The 23,258-nt window shown below is 43.8% G+C and overlaps 1 protein-coding gene across 1 annotated transcript in view; it reads right to left on the reverse strand.

The window, feature by feature from the left end:
* The window catches only part of LOC135544402 (guanine nucleotide exchange factor VAV2-like), a 254,049-nt gene that overhangs the window by 161,348 nt on the left and 69,443 nt on the right, over nt 1-23,258 (reverse strand). Inside the window, 1 exon segment of the mRNA XM_064971977.1 lies at nt 17,491-17,607. Coding sequence (XP_064828049.1) covers nt 17,491-17,607 — 117 coding nt within the window.

Below are 23,258 nucleotides of genomic sequence, written 5' to 3' on the forward strand. Positions count from 1 at the left end.
TGGGAGAACTTGCACAATTGCTGGCTGACTATATACTTTTTTGCCCCACTGTATAATGACGATACATAGTTTAATTGCTTTGTAATTGCATACCTGGAATCGAGCAGATTGCCCCATTATGATAGTGTGAGGTACCTTTTACAGTTGCAAAATTGAGGGGGTGTGGATCATCATATATTTAATATATAGCCTATAGAGGCTGCATGGTCATAAACCATTTTTTGGCCCAACACTCAGACACAAACTGTAGGCTATACGGTAAACTGTGAGGCTGGTGGGTTTATCATTCCATTCAACAGCATATGAAAAATAATCCCTCTGTGATGAAAAATTTAAGAGGACAGGATCCCGAGTTGGTTCTTTTTCCCTTTGCCATGCAGGTGATTCCTGGGAGAGTGTACCTGTCCATCATAATGGTGCCTGTAGGGCCACAGAGGGAGGGAGAAAGTGAGGGAGGAGAAATAATGAGAGTGCATGCTGCCAGCGTGGAATTCACAAACGCTTCTCCCTGTGGGGGGCCCATCCTCCCTGACTCCCCCTCTTTACTCCCACTGTGCTCCAGAGACACGCACAACCACAAGCAGTCAAGGAAGGAGCGACACAAGTGTTTGCTGTCTGAAGGGCCGGCCGGCCAACGAATCACAGCCCAGAGTCAGAGTTTGGTACACCTCTGCTGCCTCTGGACAGACAGCACTGCAGAACGGTGCGCTGAGAATCCTCAAAGAGCCAGGTGGAGCCGGGGCCAGGGACCATTCCCATTGTGTCTGCTACTACATTCAGATTGCCAAACAAAGGAAGGCAATTATTTCCACAAGAGGAATTTGACTGTACAGGGCTTTTAGATCTCAATAAAAACCATTTCATTCATTTTCTGCACCTAGAATTAGAACAGTGTTGAGAGAAACAGACACATAGCTTATTCTGAGGAAACTAAAGGATCTGCTGATTTGCAGGTTATTATTGCTCCTGTGTTGACAAGCACCATGCAAAAGTGGTTGATTTAGGCTTCACTGACATTACTGTACAAATACAGACAGACACTGTGGAATCATGGCACAGGTGTTCTCCGAGTGACAGCTGGATGTTCTTCATGAGAGGCTGAATATAAATCAGATTAACATATCTGGGCATCTGCTTGCCAGAAGCCAGTTTATCTGCACATTAGACTGGACGACTCACACGCATATGATTTGTCATTGACGTCGACCAACGTAAATGTCATACATTTGTAACATACCATATTTCCATTGTCTTCTGAACAGCCAGCAGACCAACAACAGAGACACATACTGAGCTAACCCTATTCTGAATCGATATCAAGATAGCATCACCAGCCCTGAGCAGTACCAGCACCGGTATCCCAGACAACAGCCATCGCCCAGCAACCACCTGTTTCCGCAGGAATGACGGTAACAAGACGACGACTAATGAGGCCGTGGGAGGAGGGGGGGGGATCCTAAAGGGGGAGGGAACTTGCCATCTATAATTCATGGCTGGATAATTATCATCAGGAGTGTGCCGTTTGGAATGAATAATAGATTGTTCCTTGGCAGCTTTATGTAAAAACGTGTGTTCTCCTGATGGAGAGACATACAGCAGGTAGAGGAGGGGACACGGACGGGGAGATAAGGGGACAGGGAATGAGAGGTGTCCGCAGAGGAAGGACAGAGATGTCCAGGTGTCAGAGGAAGAGGGACAGACAGGATCTCAGAGGATCTCTGGGCATGGAGGGCAATGGAAAGATTGAGAAAGGATAGAGAGCCTCGGGGGGGTCTGGAACAGAAGCCAAAAGCCAATGAAGCCAGCGAACTTAGGGGGTTAATTTCTTCTTACAGTTCATTTAACAGTTCATTACTTTGTTCATATTCCAGTAGGTTTTAGTTTTTCTCTGGGTAGTACTAGTTCTAATTTGAGTTTGAGTTAATCAAATATAATGTCTGGTAATTTAAAACATTAATTTCCTTTGAAATGTAGATGCAGTCAATTTGGGTTTTAGTACCTTGGTCGGCCCACGTGTTTCCAAATTGGTTTGGGAAGAGTTCTCTGAAGAAGTCTTTCAAATTAAAATCTTCTTACAATTGTTGTGCTATTTTCCCTTTGGCAGTTCATGTAAATGCAGTTCTTACCTCCTGGTTGTTTGCTTCTGTTACAGTATTAAAGTCACCTCTTATTATAACTGTATACACCAGGCATAGATGTTCTCTTCATTTCATAAACAACATTTTACTTTTTGTTTTGTCCTGAGCGGTATAAATATTTATTAGTCTTATTTCGTCAACAGTCAAGGAAATGTCCGTGACTATCAACCTCCCAGGAATAATTTCCTGCTCCTCCCGAGAGGCGCAGCGGTCAAAGGCACTGCAGTGCTAGCTGCGTTACTCCTAGTTTGATAACGGGCTGTGTCGCAGCCACTGCAGTGCTAGCTGCGTTACTCCTGGTTCGATAACGGGCTGTGTCGCAGCCACTGCAGTGCTAGCTGCGTTACTCCAGGTTCGATAACGGGTTGTGTCGCAGCCAATGCAGTGCTAGCTGCGTTACTCCTGGTTCGATAACGGGCTGTGTCGCAGCCACTGCAGTGCTAGCTGCGTTACTCCTGGTTCGATAACGGGCTGTGTCGCAGCCAATGCAGTGCTAGCTGCGTTACTCCTGGTTCGATAACGGGCTGTGTCGCAGCCACTGCAGTGCTAGCTGCGTTACTCCTGGTTCGATAACGGGCTGTGTCGCAGCCACTGCAGTGCTAGCTGCGTTACTCCTGGTTCGATAACGGGCTGTGTCGCAGCCACTGCAGTGCTAGCAGCGTTACTCCTGGTTCGATAACGGGCTGTGTCGCAGCCACTGCAGTGCTGCGGCGTTACTCCTGGTTCGATAACGGGCTGTGTCGCAGCCACTGCAGTGCTAGCTGCGTTACTCCTGGTTCGATAACGGGCTGTGTCGCAGCCACTGCAGTGCTAGCTGCGTTACTCCTGGTTCAATAACGGGCTGTGTCGCAGCCACTGCAGTGCTAGCTGCGTTACTCCTGGTTCGATAACGGGCTGTGTCGCAGCCACTGCAGTGCTAGCGGCGTTACTCCTGGTTCGATAACGGGCTGTGTCGCAGCCACTGCAGTGCTAGCTGCGTTACTCCTGGTTCGATAACGGGCTGTGTCGCAGCCACTGCAGTGCTAGCTGCGTTACTCCTGGTTCAATAACGGGCTGTGTCGCAGCCACTGCAGTGCTAGCTGCGTTACTCCTGGTTCGATAACGGGCTGTGTCGCAGCCACTGCAGTGCTAGCGGCGTTACTCCTGGTTCGATAACGGGCTGTGTCGCAGCCACTGCAGTGCTAGCTGCGTTACTCCTGGTTCGATAACGGGCTGTGTTGCAGCCACTGCAGTGCTAGCTGCATTACTCCTGGTTCGATAACGGGCTGTGTCGCAGCCAGCCGCGACTGGGAGACCTTGGGGGCGACGCACAATTGGCCCAGCGTCGTGCGGGTTAGCGGAGGGTTTGGCCGGCCAGGATGTCCTTGTCTCATCGCGCTCCAGCGACTCTTGCGGGCCGGGCGCAGTGCACGCTGACACGGATGCCAGATGTACGGTGTTTCTTCCGACACATTGTTGCAGTGCGGCTTGGCGGGGTTGTGTTTTTCGGGGGACACACGGCTCTCCACCTTCACCTCTGCCGAGTCCGTACGGGAGTTGCAGCGATGGGACAAGACTGTAACTACCAATTGGATACCACGAAATTGGGGAGAAAAGGGGGGTAAAATAAATAAATAATCCTACTCCATCGCCTCCATCTACCTATAGAGACCACAGACATTATTTACCTATAGAGACCACAGACATGATTTACCTATAGAGACCACAGACATGATTTACCTATAGAGACCACAGACATTATTTACCTATAGAGACCACCGACATTATTTACCTATAGAGACCACAGACATTATTTACCTATAGAGACCACAGACATTATTTACCTATAGAGACCACAGACATTATTTTCCTATAGATACCACAGCCATTATTTACCTATAGAGACCACAGCCATTATTTACCTTGAGAGACCACAGACATGATTTACCTATAGAGACCACAGACATGATTTACCTATAGAGACCACAGACATTATTTACCTATAGAGACCACAGACATTATTTACCTATAGAGACCACCGACATTATTTACCTATAGAGACCACAGACATTATTTACCTATAGAGACCACAGACATTATTTTCCTATAGAGACCACAGACATTATTTTCCTATAGATACCACAGACATTATTTACCTATAGAGACCACAGCCATTATTTACCTTGAGAGACCACAGACATTATTTTCCTATAGACCACAGACATTATTTACCTTTAGAAACCACAGACATTATTTACCTATAGAGACCACAGACATTATTTACCTATAGAGACCACAGACATTATTTACCTTTAGAGACCACAGACATTATTTACCTTTAGAGACCACAGACATTATTTACCTTGAGAGACCACCGACATTATTTACCTATAGAGACCACAGACATTATTTACCTATAGAGACCACAGACATTATTTACCTTGAGAGACCACAGACATTATTTACCTATAGAGACCACAGACATTATTTTCCTATAGAGACCACAGCCATTATTTACCTTGAGAGATCACAGACATTATTTACCTATAGAGACCACAGACATTATTTGCCTATAGAGACCACAGACATTATTTGCCTATAGAGATCACAGACATTATTTACCTTTAGAGACCACAGACATTATTTACCTATAGAGACCACAGACATTATTTACCTATAGAGACCACAGACATTATTTACCTTTAGAGACCACAGACATTATTTACCTTTAGAGACCACAGACATTATTTACCTATAGAGACCACAGACATTATTTACCTATAGAGACCACAGACATTATTTACCTATAGAGACCACAGACATTATTTACCTATAGAGACCACAGACATTATTTACCTATAGAGACCACAGACATTATTTACCTATAGAGACCACAGACATTATTTACCTATAGAGACCACAGACATTATTTACCTTTAGAGACCACAGACATTATTTACCTTTAGAGACCACAGACATTATTTACCTTTAGAGACCACAGACATTATTTACCTTTAGAGACCACAGACATTATTTACCTTGAGAGACCACCGACATTATTTACCTATAGAGACCACAGACATTATTTACCTATAGAGACCACAGACATTATTTACCTTTAGAGACCACCGACATTATTTACCTTGAGAGACCACCGACATTATTTACCTTGAGAGACCACCGACATTATTTACCTTGAGAGACCACCGACATTATTTACCTTGAGAGACCACCGACATTATTTACCTTGAGAGACCACCGACATTATTTACCTTTAGAGACCACAGACATTATTTACCTTTAGAGACCACAGACATTATTTACCTTTAGAGACCACCGACATTATTTACCTTTAGAGACCACAGACATTATTTACCTTTAGAGACCACACACATTATTTACCTTTTGAGACCACAGACATTATTTACCTTGAAAGACCACCGACATTATTTACCTATAGAGACCACAGACATTATTTACCTATAGAGACCACAGACATTATTTACCTATAGAGACCACAGACATTATTTACCTTGAGAGACCACAGACATTATTTACCTTTAGAGACCACAGACATTATTTACCTATAGAGACCACAGACATTATTTACCTTTAGAGACCACAGACATTATTTACCTATAGAGACCACAGACATTATTTACCTTTAGAGACCACAGACATTATTTACCTTTAGAGACCACAGACATTATTTACCTTTAGAGACCACAGACATTATTTACCTTTAGAGACCACAGACATTATTTACCTATAGAGACCACAGACATTATTTACCTTTAGAGACCACAGACATTACCCATACTTTCTTAACTTGTTCAACGTCTGTTAGATTTTTCAAAATATCAGCCTTTGTTATTAAAAGTCTCGTCTCCTTATTTTATCTGAATTCCACATAGACTATGTAAAGATGTTAATTAGATGTGGCATCATCAGAGAATATTTGGTGACATACTATGTAGGAGGACTACTGTAGTGTATTTTTTGCATTACCTGTAAATGGTGGAGTGTGATGTCACGTGACAGGTTGAGCAGTCGTGTTGGCCTACTCCCTGTTGGAGGACCAGTCACCTATGTTGTTCTCGCTATCAGGAAGGTGTACTCACTATCATTAGTCGGCTTCGCTGGGAGCTGCCTGTCGTCTCTCTGCTGGTGGGGCTCGAGATGGTTCTGCACGGTCTTCCCCTTCCTTTCTCCCTCAGCCGCTCGCCCAATATGCATAGGAGTCTGGGCAGTCAAAGAAGAGGTGACCATCTTTATCACATAGGGTGCATTTGCTGGTGTTGTTGCATTCTCTGCCCTTGTGGACAAGGGATCCACAGCGCCAGCACTTGATGGTTGTTCATTCTTTGGCTTGATGGTCAGCAATGTTGCAGATGAAGCAGCGTAGGGCCTGTCCGGGGTAGAAAATCCTACTCCTGTAGGGGCCCAAAGCGATTTTGTTCGGCACCACTAACAGCTCTCCCAACCTTCGCCTCTTCATTTTCACCCTGTACTTTCTCACTCAGTACCAGATACCATACTGATATACGGTTTCAAAGCTGGCTGTAGAATTGTGCAGTATCTCTCGATGAAGAGGAAGAAGTCTTCGTTAGCCACTCTTCCCATCCAAAACTTGAAGACATGCTCCGGAACTTTGGCGACTACTAAGTTTTTATTGGACTGGATTTGTCAATATGTAGTTCATACATGCATCATTTACTGTCTTAGACACAAAATACATAGTTTGAAAGCAAATGTTTTTCTGGAAGCTGTGCTGGGCCATTTTCCCCCAACGTGGGCCAACCTGAGTTCTAGCCAATGAGCTTCAGAGACTCATCATTTGCGTGACAGCTTGCAAGATGCACACACAGCAGAGCAAGAGAGAGCAATGACGTGGTGCATATGTCTGCACACACAGAATTTGACGTAGTACGGAATTTTCAGGGAACACTTTTGGCTCATGAGCGCTATATTCAGAACTAATGGCTAAAAAGTATACAAAAGTACCGGGGAATCTCTTTTTAACTAAGAGGATCTTCTCATCAATGTTCTTTGAAGATTGCACCTGCCACTGCTTCCACTTCTCATACTTGGTTGCATAGACCTCCATGAAAGACTACAGGCGTCTCTGCTTTGAAAACAAGTTCATGTTCCTTCCTATTAGGTAAGGATATGAAGATATAGATGTCAGTGGCACTGATCCACTGAGACTCAAACAAAAGGTTATCCCCTACATAGTCTCTGCTGGGGGCCTCGAATTTCCCCACATATCACAGCTGGGCCCAGTGCTGGCCGGAGCTAGGAGCCATGATGGTAAGGGCTTAGGTTGGCTGCTCACTGTGGGAGATGGGGAAGAGGGACAACGGCTTATTGCTCGAGTCCGGACATGGTGTTCACTACTTGACTTCACTAGTTCACAATGTTACTAAATTAATATTGGAAATTATTATTACATTTGGCACTGCCAGAATTATTTAATTTGACACCAGTTAAAAACTGTGTTCAGTGTTCCTCTCCCTAGTCTGAAACTGACTCTGACACACAATGCTTCATTCACGCCCTCTAACCTCCCCTCTACTGCAACAGTTTGAATAACTCCTAATTACTAGTAGAATCCACTAATATCTATCTATCTGACCTGCTTATTCAGGCAAACTGGATATGCAATACTGTAAATAACAAGCAAATAAAGTGAAGCATCCTTTTAAATGCAGGCTGCAGTTTCCTGAAAAATAAAAGTTGTTTTTAACTTGATAACAACAGTCCCTCACTTCTGGCCAGCCATCATCTCCTGAATAGACGCTGGCAGTGTTGGGCCAGGTCCAGAGACATGTGGCTGGTCAGTAAGGGGCAAGGCCCAGAGTGAGGTTGGAATCTACCTTGGCAGACTGCAGAATCAGATCACACCGACACCGTCTCAAGAGTCTACACAATGGCTACAGCTGGTGGCTAAGTCTTATCACAACACACTCAACGAACAGAGAGGGCGGGGTCGACTGGAGAGAAATGAGAGACAAGAGGGGGAAGGTGTGCGAGAGAGAGGAGAAAGCAAGAGAGAGTGCGAGAAGGAGAAAGAGATGGATATGAGAGAAGAGAGAGAGAAATTGCAGCTGAAAGAAAGCAGTCTGCTCAAATGAATTGGGATAGACTGGTGTCTGATGGTTGCTGTGTCCCCTCCACTCTTCCTCCTCCCTCCATCATTTCCCTTTCCCTTTTCTCTTTCTCGACCCAAGCAGAGTCATTTAGCCAATGGCATCCTGTCCTACCTGACACCATTTCTTCTCCTCACTGCTGGCATGACAACCAAGGGACACATCTACACAGCCAAGACAAACATTCTTTCTCTTGAAAGACTGAGTCCTTAGATGTCTGAATGTTGCCTACTTCCAAATCTGTTTCCTGATTCAAACTCACAACAATGGCAATTTTGATGTAGAGTGGGATGCCTCTGAAAGGGATTTGCACATAATTGCAATGCGTTTGACTGTAAATTGTCCCACTGTCCTTCAGGTTACTTTAGTAAAGTGTGTGTTGCTTCAAGCCTTCATCTCCGGGCTTATTCTCCTTGCACAGCCAGTCAGACAATTTCACACAGCCACTATAAAATGCCATTCACCTTGATGCCACAATATCAATTCAAAGAACTGCAGTCTGAAAGCTCAGCGAGTCCATGAATCAGTCACGATTCAAACTAGGTTTTGTGTGAAAAGAATATCAACTGCCTACGCTGTCTGCATTTTAAAGAATGATGCTTTGCCTACGCATACGGGTTTAAAGAAAAATGTATTTCAAATACATGTATCGACATTTGCATATTTTCTCAAATGAATGTAAGGCCTGACAATATTCCAGAAATGCTTGGCTATGACATCTAGTCTACAGGGTGGCCAAAGTGCTTCCTAATGAGGCTTCTTAAATTACTCTTTACACATTGAAGATATTTCTTGGGGCCACCAAGGCAAAACTTTGGCAGTGATATAATTTTAATTGTGATGGTGAGTAAAAACAAAACCTTTTGATTTCACAAAATGTTTACATGGTCATAAGGAGCACTTTCAACTTCATAAAAAACATCTCACGAGTAAAAAAAAAAAAAAAAAAAAGAGATACTATAATAAGTGCCTCTCTTCAGCTTAATTAAATAAGAGATTGAGCATGAGGCTGTTATTTTTTTTTTATCAAAAACTATACATCTTACAACGTTACACAATATGTCAAAGTGTAGGTCTAGGCCTTGAGCTTCCAATGAGTGCCCTACAGTGAATGGGTAGCGTTGTTATGGTGTGTTCGTAACCAGGTGGGAAGTGGAAATACCACATCTGGTAAAAATCCACTTGAGAGGCACTCAAACTGGTAATTACTAGTTAAATCAGCCATGAATCCCCTTGTGACAGGAGGAATGGAAGTTTGTTGTGTGCAACAGAGAGGGGCAATTGAATGCATGATTCACCATTTATTTGATTTCTTGCCTGTCTATCTATGGTTAACAGAGTTTATGCGTTATACTCGACCCGCTCAGTTTTTCTTACCAAAAAACACCTGAAAACTGCCAAAGAAGAGTCAATCCAGCTCACCTGCTTTAACACTATGATTTGACTATTAGATGTTCTATGTTTTCTTTGAAATCAATGTATCAAAAGGAATAGTTTCACCATATTAAAACGAGAGTTCAGTCCACATAACAGGGTTGACCTTAAAATGAGGGACAGAGTCACTAATAACATGAAATAAATAGTGATCTTCACAAATAACTTTGTCGAAGCAACGACATAACTAGGACCTTACAATGATGGTGGGAAGTGAGAGATGTTGGGGTTGAAATGTTCCCTGAAGTCACAGAGGAGGCACGTCAAAATGCTGCATTGTGGCACTTTACAAAGTCTTTCTTCATACTGAATATCAGATTGATTGAATTCTCCATGTGGTCTATATTAAAGGGCACCTTAATTCATATAACAGGCTTTTGAAATTCAATACTGGTGCATTATTTCAACTTGAAAAAGAAAAGGAGAGACGGACACTCTACGAGCTCAGATGCCATAATTTAATAACCACCGTTTCGACAGACAAGCTATCTTCAGGTTATAATGACAAACACTAGGTCACTAGTTTATATAGTTTATATATAGGACACACACAGGTGTCTGTAATTGGCTGGCTGTGGCTTGGTGTCATTAGTTGATTTAGAGATATAACAGAACCACATACAAAAGCATGATTTCTACTCAACACATCAATGGAACACAAAAGGCACTAATTTCGTGGAATGACCCAGTACACAAGTCCTTCCCATTGGACATTGGTTGCAATGCTCTCGTCAAGTTAGTTTGTTTATTTGTCATATGCACATGAATGAGTCATATTTTTGTCATTTAAATGCATGGTAGTGTTTTGGAATGTGTCAAGTACAATAAAAATGCATTTTGACAAAATATATTGTCATTTGAAGACTTGGAGGCGTGGCTTGTTGGGGGCATGGCTTTATCTTAGTAAGTTTTGGGAACATTTGTGATACTAAAGAGCCTACTGAAGTTTTATTGTTAGACAGTCACCATTTCATTACAATATGTGCCATACATTTTAGTAAAAACAAATATTTCTTACAAATACATTTATGTTGGAATATATTTTACGAAACATTTCCAAATATATTGATAAATACATCTGAAAATGTATTCTTTAATGTATTTCAGAATGTATTTGGCAATAGATTTAAATACATTTAAATACATTTTACATACACATATATACATTTTAAATACATTCCATAATATATGTTGGAATGTATTTAAAATTTATTAAATAAAAAAAAAATATTATATATATTTATTATATAAAAAATGTATTGAAAAAAAATAAAAATCCCCATATGGGTAAATAAGATGACAGTGTCGTTGGCTGTCAGATCATCCATCTCTCATCATCACCCCCCAGTCACAGACAGACATGAAATCAACCAATACTGATAGATGGGTAACAGGTGTAGTCTAATTACAGACATCATCTCAACAGCCAAACAAACTGATTGCCATGTCATCTAAATGACAGACATGTTTCTCTGGGAAGCTAATTAAAAGGTAGAAAATCAAGGCTGTTGGGTTTGGAGGTAGTGGAGGGAGCCTTTAGAGTCAAGTGTTCTCCTGGGTCTACTGTAATAAGCTGTTTTCAACACTAATGATGCCATAATGAATATATAATGGGTGGGGTGGGGGAACGAGGGGCTCTATCCCAGGTGGTAAAGGTGTGATGGTGGTGAGAGGGGAGTTGGGGTGCAGGAGGAGGGTATTGTGGACGAATGTGTGGAGGAGAGAGGGGGAATGAGGAGAAGGGTGGGGGGGGGGGGTCCATCTGTTTCAACAACCCAGAACCAGGGCACTGAGAGGGGGGTGGGAGGAGGGTCTGAGGGGGCAATTACCTGCTGCAGTGGGGCCCAGGAGAGGCCATCATTAGAGTGAGGGAAAAGGACCGGGTTGGGGGGAGGAGGGTGGGGGTGACCTCTGTTGCCCCTGACAGTCAGTCAATGTGGATGTATAAGAGGATGAAGAGGAGACAAAGCTGATTAATCTAGATCAGACGCATCCCACGCCCTCTAACCCTTACCCCCATTTTCCCATTCTCCTCTCTCTCTTTATCCTCTCTGAAATGTATGATTTCGGGTTAAGTTGGCTTTTAAGTTTTATGTGTGCTTGTTTTTTTTTAATGGTCGAATTAATAGACTAAACTAAACTAAGTTGAGCCATCTGCAGCTTACTGACTTGTTGGAATGCTGCTGGACTCCTCTGTGTATTAAGACAGTGTAGAGGCACTTTGAAGCTTGTGTTGGTGTTTGACAAACCCACAGAGCGGAAGACATACAGAAGGTAAGGTAGACGGCAGGGATGAGAAAGGGATGAGACATCTCTCTGTCTCCCAGGTTGGTTCTCAATCATCCTTTTCATCAACAAGGCTATGCATTAAGTGTTTTGCTGATCATGTTGTATATGGTAATGTATGAGAAATAATGTGTATACAACATAAATGTATGTGGTGCTGAGCATTATAAAACACTTCCATGAAGAGAAGCCAAATGAGAAGCCAAGGATGAACGATATTCAGTTTATAGTGCTTTCATCACAAGGAAACAAAGTAGGAAGAAGAAAATCAGTGAGCGATATAAGCTGCATTTAAACTCCAGCTTTAAATGCCTTTCTATAAGAAGACAAATACCCTCCTTTATCTTTGGCTTACAGGGCACGCATGCACACACACCCATACACACACACACACACACACACACACACACACACACACACACACACACACACCCATACACACACACACACCCCCATACACACACACACACCCATACACACACACACCCATACACACACACACCCATACACACACACTCATACACACACCCATACACACACACACACCCATACACCCATACACACACACACACCCATACACACACACACACACCCATACACACACACATACGCACACACACACACAAACACCCATACACATACACACACACACACACACACCATAAACACACAAACCCATACACACACAAACCCATACACACACAAACCAATACACACACACACCCATACACACAAACACACACACCCATACATACACACAATCATACACACCCATACACACAAACCCATACACACACACACACACCATACACACACCCCCACACACACACCCATACACACACACCCATACGCACACACACACACAAACACCCATACACATACACATACACACCATAAACACACAAACCCATACACACACAAACCCAAACCCAAACACACACACACAAACCCACACACACACACACCACACACAAATACACACACACACACACCACAAATCCACACACACACACCACACACACACACACACACACACACACCCATACACACACACACACCCTACACACACACACACACCCCACACACACACACACACACACACCCATACACACAAACACACACACACACCATACATACACACACACACACACACCCATACACACACACACACCACACACACACCCCCATACACACACACCCATACACACACACCCATGCACACACACCCATACACACACACACCCATACACACACCCATGCACACACCCATGCACACACACACCCATGCACACACACCCATACCCATACACACACACCATACACACACACCATACACACACACCCCCATTTAAATGTAAGCCACATTAGAGGGGATCTGCTCACTTCAATATATTATAATGTGATGCTTGCCCTTAATGGATAATCAATGAGAAGACAAGCACGCTACCTCTGAGACCATGCAAAATGCAATTTCCAAATTGACATGTGGAGGGTGTGTGTGATTGATTCTGACTGGTGCCCCATTTTAATATTGTTTACCGTGAGCTCATTGACTCTCAGACATCGTCCTCTGGTTCATCTACAACACGCCAAATGACAAGCCTCTTTCTTTTTCTATCCCTCTCTCTATCCCTCCCTCCCTCTCTCTCTCTCTCTCTTTGACTCTTCCATGTCCATATTGCTCTCAGATGAGGATTTTCATGGGGTTAAATGCCAATACACAGTCAATATCAACTAAGCCTGGATGACATGGCCAGAGGGTCTGATTATAGTCACGATGAAGATTAAAGTATGTCCTATAACAAATTCAAACCTGTTCCCAATCATTTCCCCACACCTCCATTTACAGCATCAATAAACACCCCTGATCTGACTCATTCCACCTAGATACAACAGTGCAAAAGTCCAAACAAGATCCAAGCATCACAGTATACAGTCGTGGCCAAAAGTTTTGAGAATGACACAAATATTAATTTCCACAAAGTTTGCTGCTTCAGTGTCTTTAGATATTTTTTGTCATATGTTACTATAGAATAATGAACTATAATTACAAGTATTTCATGAGTGCCAAAGCCTTTTATTGACAATTACAGGAAGTTGATGCAAAGAGTCAATATTTGCAGTGTTGACCGTTCTTTCTCAAGACCTCTGTAATCCGCATGCTGTCAATTAACTTTTGGGCCCCATCCTGACTGATGGCAGCCCATTCTTGCATAATCAATGCTTGGAGTTTGTCAGAATTTGTGGGATTTTGTTTGTCCACCCACCTCTTGAGGATTGACCACAAGTTCTCAATGGGATTAAGGTCTGGGGAGTTTCCTGGCCATGGACCCAAAATACCGATGTTTTGTTCCCCGGGCCACTTAGTTATCACTTTTGCCTTATGGCAAGGTGCTCCACCATGCAGGAAAAGGCATTGTTCATCACCAAACTGTTCCTGGATGGTTGGGAGAAGTTGCTCTCGGTGGATGTGTTGGTACCATTCTTTATTCATGGCTGTGTTCTTAGGCAAAATTGTTAGTGAGCCCACTCCCTTGGCTGAGAAGCAACCCCACACATGAATGGTGTCAGGATGCTTTACTGTTGGCATGACACAGGACTGATCGTAGCGCTCACCTTCTCTTCTCCGGACAAGATTTTTTCCCCAAGCAATTGGAAAGGGGATGCATCCGAGAAAATGACTTTACCCCAGTCCTCAGCAGTCCAATCCCTGTACCTTTTGTAGAATATCAGTCTGTCCCAGATGTTTTTCGTGGAGAGAAGTGGCTTCTTTGCTGCTCTTCTTGAAACCTGCTTGCTGCCATTCCTGAGCAAGCTCTGTACTGGTGGTGCCCCGATCCCGCAGCTGAATCAACATTAGGAGACAGTCCTGGCGCTTGCTGGACTTTCTTGGGCGCCCTGAAGCCTTCTTCACAGCAATTGAAACGTTCTCCTTGAAGTTCTTGATGATCCGAGAAATGGTTGATTTAGGTGCAATCTTACTGGCAGCAATATCCTTGCCTGTGAAGCCCTTTTTGTGCAAAGCAATGATGACGGCACGTGTTTCCTTGCTGGTAACCATGGTTGACAGAGGAAGATCAATGATTCCAAGCACCACCCTCCTTTTGAAGCTTCCTGTCTGTTATTCAAACTCAATCAGCATGACAGAGTGATCTCCAGTCTTATCCTCGTCAACACGCATGCCTGTGTTAACGATAGAATCACTGACATGATGTCAGCTGGTCCTTTTGTGGCAGGGCTGAAATGCAGTGGAAATGTTTTTTGGGGATTCAGTTCATTTGCATGGAAAAGATGATCGGCATAACATTCTGGAGTATATGCAAATTGCCAACATACAAACTGAGGCAGCAGACTTTATGAAAATTAATATTTGTGTGATTCTCAAAACTTTTGGCCACCACTGTACATTGGAGTCACAGGTTGGTGGCACCTTAATAGGGACAAATGGGCTTGTGGTAATGATTGGAGTGGAATCGGTGGAATGTTATCAAATGTGTGGTTTCCATATGTTTGATGCCATTCCATTTTCACCGTTCCAGACATTATTATGAGCCGTCCTCCCCTCAGAAGACTCCACTGTTTGGCACTACATATATGACCCAATGGCCTGGCGAGATCTCAGCACTCCCCCATGGAACGCACTGAGTTGGTTCACAGTAAACTGGATTAGCTGTAAAGAGAGGCGTCCAGGTTAATGTGCCCTGGATCACACACGAATCACACACACACTCTAGGGGTGTAATAATTAGTCCAAACAGTTCTCATTAGTCCAAACAAAACAAGAGCTTAATTTGGACAAATTCAGGTTGGTCTCTCCCTGTAATGATTTAGTTTACTTCCTTTTAAGAAATGTTTTGTAACATAATTGGCGGAATGAATATACTCAAAGTGCAAGTGGACAAAACACACAGACACACGCACACAGCTTCCAGGAAAATCCATGAACCATCTTCTCGTACACTAGCATAAATCAAAGATATACATTTACACCCAAACACATTCATATTAACTGACACATGCACAAAGCGCTGACCCTGAAGTGTGACACCGTATGCTCTGATAGCTGAAATGCACAATAGGCCGCTTCTACGGCAGACAGATCAGACTGTGAGCTGTAACTAATATCCCTATTACATCTCATCCATCAAAAACATCCCATATTGAAATCAATGGAGCAGCAAGCTTATCATTCCAACAAGAGCGCTTTTTAGATACAAGTATACAAGTATTCAGACCCTTGATTTGTCCACATTTTGTTACGTTACAGCCTTACTTTGAAATTGATTAAATCGTTTTTTCCCCCTCATCAATCTACACACATTGGGCCGCAGGTAGCCTAGTGGTTAGAACGTTGGACTTGAAGCCGAAAGGTTGCAAGATCGAATCCCCGAGCTGACAAGGTAAAAATCTGTTGTTCTGCCCTTGAACAAGGCACTGTTGCTAGGCCATCATTGAAAATAAGAATTTGTTCATAACTGACTTGCCTAGTTAAATATAATAACAACATTACCCCATAATGACAAAGCAAAACAAGGTTTCATCAGACCAGAGAATTTTGTTTATCATCGTCTGAGAGTCTTTAGGTGCCTTTGGCAAACTCCAAGCGAGATGTTATGTGCCTTTTACTGAGGAGTGGCTTCCGTCTGGCCACTCTACCATAAAGACCTGATTAGTGGAGTGCTGCAGAGATGGGTGTCCTTTCTGGAAGTTTCTCCCATCCCCACAGAGGAACTCTGGTGCTCTGTCAGAGTGACCATCGGCTTCTTGGTCACCTCCCTGACTAAGGCCGCTGTCCCCCGATGACTCAGTTTGGCCGGATGGCCAGCTCCAGGAAGAGTCTTGCTGGTTCCAAACTTCTGTCATTTAATAATGATGGAGGCCACTGTGTTATTTGGGACCTTCAATACTGCAGACATTTTTTGGTACCTGTCCCCAGAGCTATGCCTTGACACAGTCCTGTCTCGGAGCTCTACGGACAACTCCTTCGACCTCATGACTTGGTTTTTGCTCTGACATGCACTGTCAACTGTGGGACCTTACATAGACAGGTTTGCGCCTTTCCAAATCATGTCCAATCAAATGAATTTACCACAGGTGTACTCTAATCAAGTTGTAAAAACATCTCAAGGATGATCAATGGAAACAGGATGCACCTGAGCTCAATTTCGAGTCTCATAGCAAAGGGTCTAAATGTAAATAAGGTATCTGTTATTTTTTTAATTAGAAACGTTTCTAAAAACCTGTTTTCGCTTTGTGTAGATTGCTGAGGATTTTTATTTTATTTAATCCATTTTAGAATAAGGATGTAATGTAACAAAATGTGGAAAAAGTCAAGGGGTCTGAATACTTTCCGAAGGCACTGTATATCACATTGGGAAAATAGATCTAATTTCTGAGTAAGCCAAGATATTGGGCAGGGCAGAACACTCCACACTTCAATAGCTGCACACACAGCCTCATCGCCCAAACCACAATGACCTCCATTCAACACCAACATCACTCACCTTGCCGAAATCCCTGACATCGAACAGGTCAAAGGGGTCAAACAGCTCACTGTTACGCAGGCCAAACTTGTCGTGGCACACCTTGAGGAAAGTCCGGATGTTCTTCAGACAGAGAAACTGGAAGAGAGAGAGAAGAAACACATCCAGGTCAGAAACAGTGTGGGATAAGATTTGTGATGATGTGTACTGGTGAGTTCCCGTCCATTTGGACACTCCACTCCATTGCTTGCTAGTCCCTCAGTTTGCGCCAAACACAGACAGTTTGATAATGTTGGTTTATGTTGCTTACCTTTTCAAACAAATTCATATCGAGCCATATGGGCTCTCAGTATTAGTTATCCAGCAGGTGCGTGCTCTCAGTAATTAGTTATCCAGCAGGTGCGTGCTCTCAGTATTAGTTATCCAGCAGGTGCGTGCTCTCAGTAATTAGTTATCCAGCAGGTGCGTGCTCTCATTATTAGTTATCCAGCAGGTGCGTGCTCTCAGTAATTAGTTATCCAGCAGGTGCGTGCTCTCAGTAATTAGTTATCCAGCAGGTGCGTGCTCTCAGTAATTAGTTATCCAGCAGGTGCGTGCTCTCAGTAATTAGTTATCCAGCAGGTGCGTGCTCTCAGTAATTAGTTATCCAGCAGGTGCGTGCTCTCAGTAATTAGTTATCCAGCAGGTGCGTGCTCTCAGTAATTAGTTATCCAGCAGGTGCGTGCTCTCAGTAATTAGTTATCCAGCAGGTGCGCGCTCTCAGTAATTAGTTATCCAGCAGGTGCGCGCTCTCAGTAATTAGTTATCCAGCAGGTGCGCTCTCAGTAATTAGTTATCCAGCAGGTGCGTGCTCTCAGTATTAGTTATCCAGCAGGTGCGTGCTCTCAGTAATTAGTTATCCAGCAGGTGCGTGCTCTCAGTAATTAGTTATCCAGCAGGTGCGTGCTCTCAGTAATTAGTTATCCAACAGGTGCGTGCTCTCAGTAATTAGTTATCCAGCAGGTGCGTGCTCTCAGTAATTAGTTATCCAACAGGTGCGTGCTCTCAGTAATTAGTTATCCAGCAGGTGCGTGCTCTCAGTAATTAGTTATCCAACAGGTGCGTGCTCTCAGTAATTAGTTATCCAACAGGTGCGTGCTCTCAGTAATTAGTTATCCAACAGGTGCGTGCTCTCAGTAATTAGTTATCCAACAGGTGCGTGCTCTCAGTAATTAGTTATCCAACAGGTTAGTCTCAGTAATTAGTTATCCAACAGGTGCGTGCTCTCAGTAATTAGTTATCCAGCAGGTGCGTGCTCTCAGTAATTAGTTATCCAACAGGTGCGTGCTCTCAGTAATTAGTTATCCAACAGGTGCGTGCTCTCAGTAATTAGTTATCCAACAGGTGCGTGCTCTCAGTAATTAGTTATCCAACAGGTGCGTAGTCTCAGTAATTAGTTATCCAACAGGTGCGTGCTCTCAGTAATTAGTTATCCAGCAGGTGCGTGCTTCAGTAATTAGTTATCCAACAGGTGCGTGCTCTCAGTAATTAGTTATCCAACAGGTGCGTGCTCTCAGTAATTAGTTATCCAACAGGTGCGTGCTCTCAGTAATTAGTTATCCAACAGGTGCGTGCTCTCAGTAATTAGTTATCCAACAGGTGCGTGCTCTCAGTAATTAGTTATCCAACAGGTGCGTGCTCTCAGTAATTAGTTATCCAACAGGTGCGTGCTCTCAGTAATTAGGACGTTATATGTTGAGGGGTGTTTTCCTGATAATATTCTTTATCTGTTAAATGTTTACGTGGTACATGGATAATGGAGGATAATGGTTGTAAAGTGACATGTGAATCTGAAAATAAAAGAGGGAAATTGCTGACCCTGTAAAACAATACATTTCACTGTACCTATCCAGTGTTGATGACAATATAACATATCAACTCAGCAAAAAAAGAAACGCCCTCTCACTGTCAACTGCATTTATTTTTAGCAAACTTAACATGTGTAAATATTTGTATGAGCATAAGATTCAACAACAGACATAAACTGAACAAGTTCCACAGACATGTGACTAACAGAAATGAAATAATGTGTACCTGAAAAGGGGGGTCAAAATCAAAAGTAACAGTCGGTATTTGGTGTGGCCACGAGCTGCTTTAAGTACTGCAGTGGATCTCCTCATGGACTGCTCCAGATTTGCCAGTTCTTGCTGTGAGATGTTACCCCACTCTTCTACCAAGGCACCTGCAAGTTCCAGACATTTCTGGGGGGACTGGCCCTATCCCTCACCCTGCGATCTAACAGGTTCCAGACATTTCTGGGGGGAATGGCCCTAGCCCTCACCCTGCGATCTAACAGGTTCCAGACATTTCTGGGGGGGAATGGCCCTATCCCTCACCCTGCGATCTAACAGGTTCCAGACATTTCTGGGGGAATGGCCCTATCCCTCACCCTACGATCCAACAGGTCCCAGACGTGCTCAATGAGATTGAGATCCGGGCTCTTCGCTGGCCGTGGCAGAACACTGACATTCCTGTCTTGCAGGAAATCACGCACAGAACGAGCAGTATGGCTGGTGGCATTGTCATGCTGGAGGGCCATGTCAGGATGAGCCTGCAGGAAGGGTACCACATGAGGGAGGAGGATGTCTTCCCTGTAACGCACAGCTTTGAGATTGCCTGCGCATGACAACAAGCTCAGTCTGATGATGCTGTGACACACCGCCCCAGACCATGCCGGACCCTCCACTTCAAAATCGATCCCGTTCCAGAGTACAGGCCTCGGTGTAACGCTCATTCCTTTGACGATAGACGCAAATCCAACCATCACCCCTGGTGAGAAAAAAACGCAACTTGTCAGTGAAGAGCACTTTTTGCCAGTCCTGTCTGGTCCAGCGACGGTGGATTTGTACCCATAGGTGACATTGTTGCCAGTGATGTCTGGTGAGGACCTGCCTTACAACAGGCCTACAAGCCCTCAGTGCAGCCTCTCTCAGCCTATTGCGGACAGTCTGAGCACCGATGGAGGGCTTGAGTGTTCCTGATGTAACTCGGACAGTTGTTGTTGCCATGCTGTACCTGTCCCACAGGTGTGATGTTCGGATGTACCGATCCTGTGCAGGTGTTGTTACACGTGGTCTGTCACTGCGAGGACGATCAGCTGTCCGTCCTGTCTCCCTGTAGCACTGTTTTAGGTGTCTCACAGTACGGACATTGAAATGTATTGCCCTGGCCACATCTGCAGTCCTCATGCCTCCTTGCAGCATGCCTAAGGCACGTTCACACAGATGAGCAGGGATCCTGGGCATCTTTCTTTTGGTGTTTTTCAGTCAGTAGAAAGGCTTCTTTAGTGTCCTAAGTTTTCATAACTGTGACCTTAATTGCCTACCGTCTGTAAGCTGTTAGTGTCTTAACGTCCGTTCCACAGGTGCATGTTCATTAATTGTTTATGGTTCATTGAACATACATAGTAGACAGTGTTCAAACCCTTTACAATGAAGATCTGTGAAGTTATTTGGATTTTTACAAATTATCTTTGAAAGACAGGGTCCTGAAAAAGGGAATTTATTAATTAATTTATTTAGTTTATATATGTTTTACTACATTTGGGGTCTGCTGTGAACATCAGAAATATTTCTAGCTCAATCCAACTCCTAGTTTTTTAAAATTGTATTTTAGATTTTTATTTAACCAGGCAATTCAGGTAAAGAACACATTCTTATTTACAATGACGGCCTACCCCAGCCAAACCCGGACGACACTGGGCCTGCCACCCTATAGGACTCCCAATCACAGCCGGATGTGTTGCAGCCTGGATTCGAACCAGGGACTGCAATGACACCTCTTGCCTTAGACCGCTGCACCACTCAGGATCTGTAATACGCAATACCATTGTGACATCTTTTAGAGAATAGGCCTATTTAATTTCCTGGTCATGATTGACAGGCTCTCCACTTCCTCCTCCTTCCTGTAACTACGCTAAGCGTAATTAAACATGATGCCAGGCTGATTGTGCTCCTACGGCTCAGACTGAAGCTGGGACTGAAGTAGTACCTCTCTGACAGATAACACAGGCAGAGAGCAGAGAGACACCTGTCTCCTAGCAATATCCCCCTATAACCCAAGGCATAGTATCTCATAGTAGTACCAATGACTCAAACCAACACTACACTCTTAGAAAAAAAAGGTGCTATCTAGAACCTAAAAGGGTTCTTCAGCTTTCCCCAATGGAGAACCCATTGAATAACCCTTTATGGTTCGAGATAGAACCCTTTTGGTTCCAGGTAGAAACCTTTTGGATTCCATGTGGAAGCCTTTCCACTGAGGATTCTACAAGAAACCCAAAAGGGTTCTACCTGGAACCAAAAAAAGGTTATTACCTGGGAACAAAAAGGGTTCTCCTATGGGGACAGCTGAATAACCCTTATGGAACCCTTTTGTCTAAGAGTGTAGGGGCACCTCTTCAGGTACAGGAGATGTGCTGTGTGAACTGTGCTTTCCCTCTAGCATGGATTTAGACATCATTGTGAATGTGCCAGTACATGTCAGACACAGCATGGTAGAAGCCACCGGCCCTATGCACTGATGTTATACCAGATCAACCTGCTCTCTCAGTTAGGAATGAGAAGAGTGTGTATCCATATATCCAATATTCCAGGCATGCTGATGTTATAGAATTGGCGAAATGATCTCGTGCATCAGAGTGAATCTCTTCATGAGTAAATGTGTTTCTGCAATAAGTACAATGTATCAGACTACGGTGAGAGACAACCATAAAGTATCGCGACAAAACAAACCGTCAGCAGCATTATTGTCTTCCATCTCTCACCACCTAATGTGTACATATTACCTCGCTCATTGAGATAGGCTCTTTCATACTGTATCTTACCGTGTGGGTCGAGAAGCAGCTGTGGCCATGGAGACGGATTCTGTACCAATGTGTTTTCCTGATAGTGTGAGAGAGGACTGGGGAGGCTTTGTTAACCAAAAACACTTGGGTATTTATGCTGATGAAAGCTTTGGGCTTGAAACACATCCCTTGACTAATTTCAGTTGCGATGGAATGCGTGTTGAGAACAGTCTTTCTTTTGGCACCTGCTGTGTTTTCATGTTAGTAGTGGAGCACCCTTGCATTTTTACGTGGATAATAGGCTAAATGAGTTTGAGATATGATCTTGTCCATTGTTCTGGATATTCATGCCAGTCATGTGTGTCCAGGCCTCAGGTTTCTGTTGATTCACATTCATACAGCACATCTCCACAGAGAGAGAGTCAATGCACTGAGCCACATAAGAGAGCAACACCGGGCCACCGCGCCCAGTGACGTGCGATGCGATTGGCTGGCCGCTGCAGTGGCATTTGCAGTTCACTAGCTAAGGTTATCATGTCTGGCGATTGTCAAATGGAGAGGAGAAAAAGTGTATTCTTCTGCCAAGGATAAAAGGTAACATTTGCAGGAGGTGGTTGGAGTGTGGGGGGGGGGGGGGGGGGCTCCAGACAGAGATCACAGGAGCGAACATGTGGAAGACATTCTAATGACATTCTAATACTGTTGCCTAGTCTAAGATAACAGAGCTGAGGGGATGAGTGGTGGAATCATGATCTGTTGAGTGGAAAACACATATACACACGCAATCTCTACAGCTCTGAACACACCCAGGACACACTCTGGACATGCTCAGGTCCTCAGGCTGCTGCTGGCCTGAATACAACTCACATGGGAGTATCCTACTGTGTTACCCCACATATATCCATCCATAGCTCGTCTTGCAAGTCATTTCTCTGTGTGAAATACTACAGTCAGAACATCTCTT

Source organism: Oncorhynchus masou, chromosome 8, assembly GCF_036934945.1.
Source record: "Oncorhynchus masou masou isolate Uvic2021 chromosome 8, UVic_Omas_1.1, whole genome shotgun sequence".
Classification (NCBI taxonomy): Eukaryota; Metazoa; Chordata; class Actinopteri; order Salmoniformes; family Salmonidae; genus Oncorhynchus; species Oncorhynchus masou.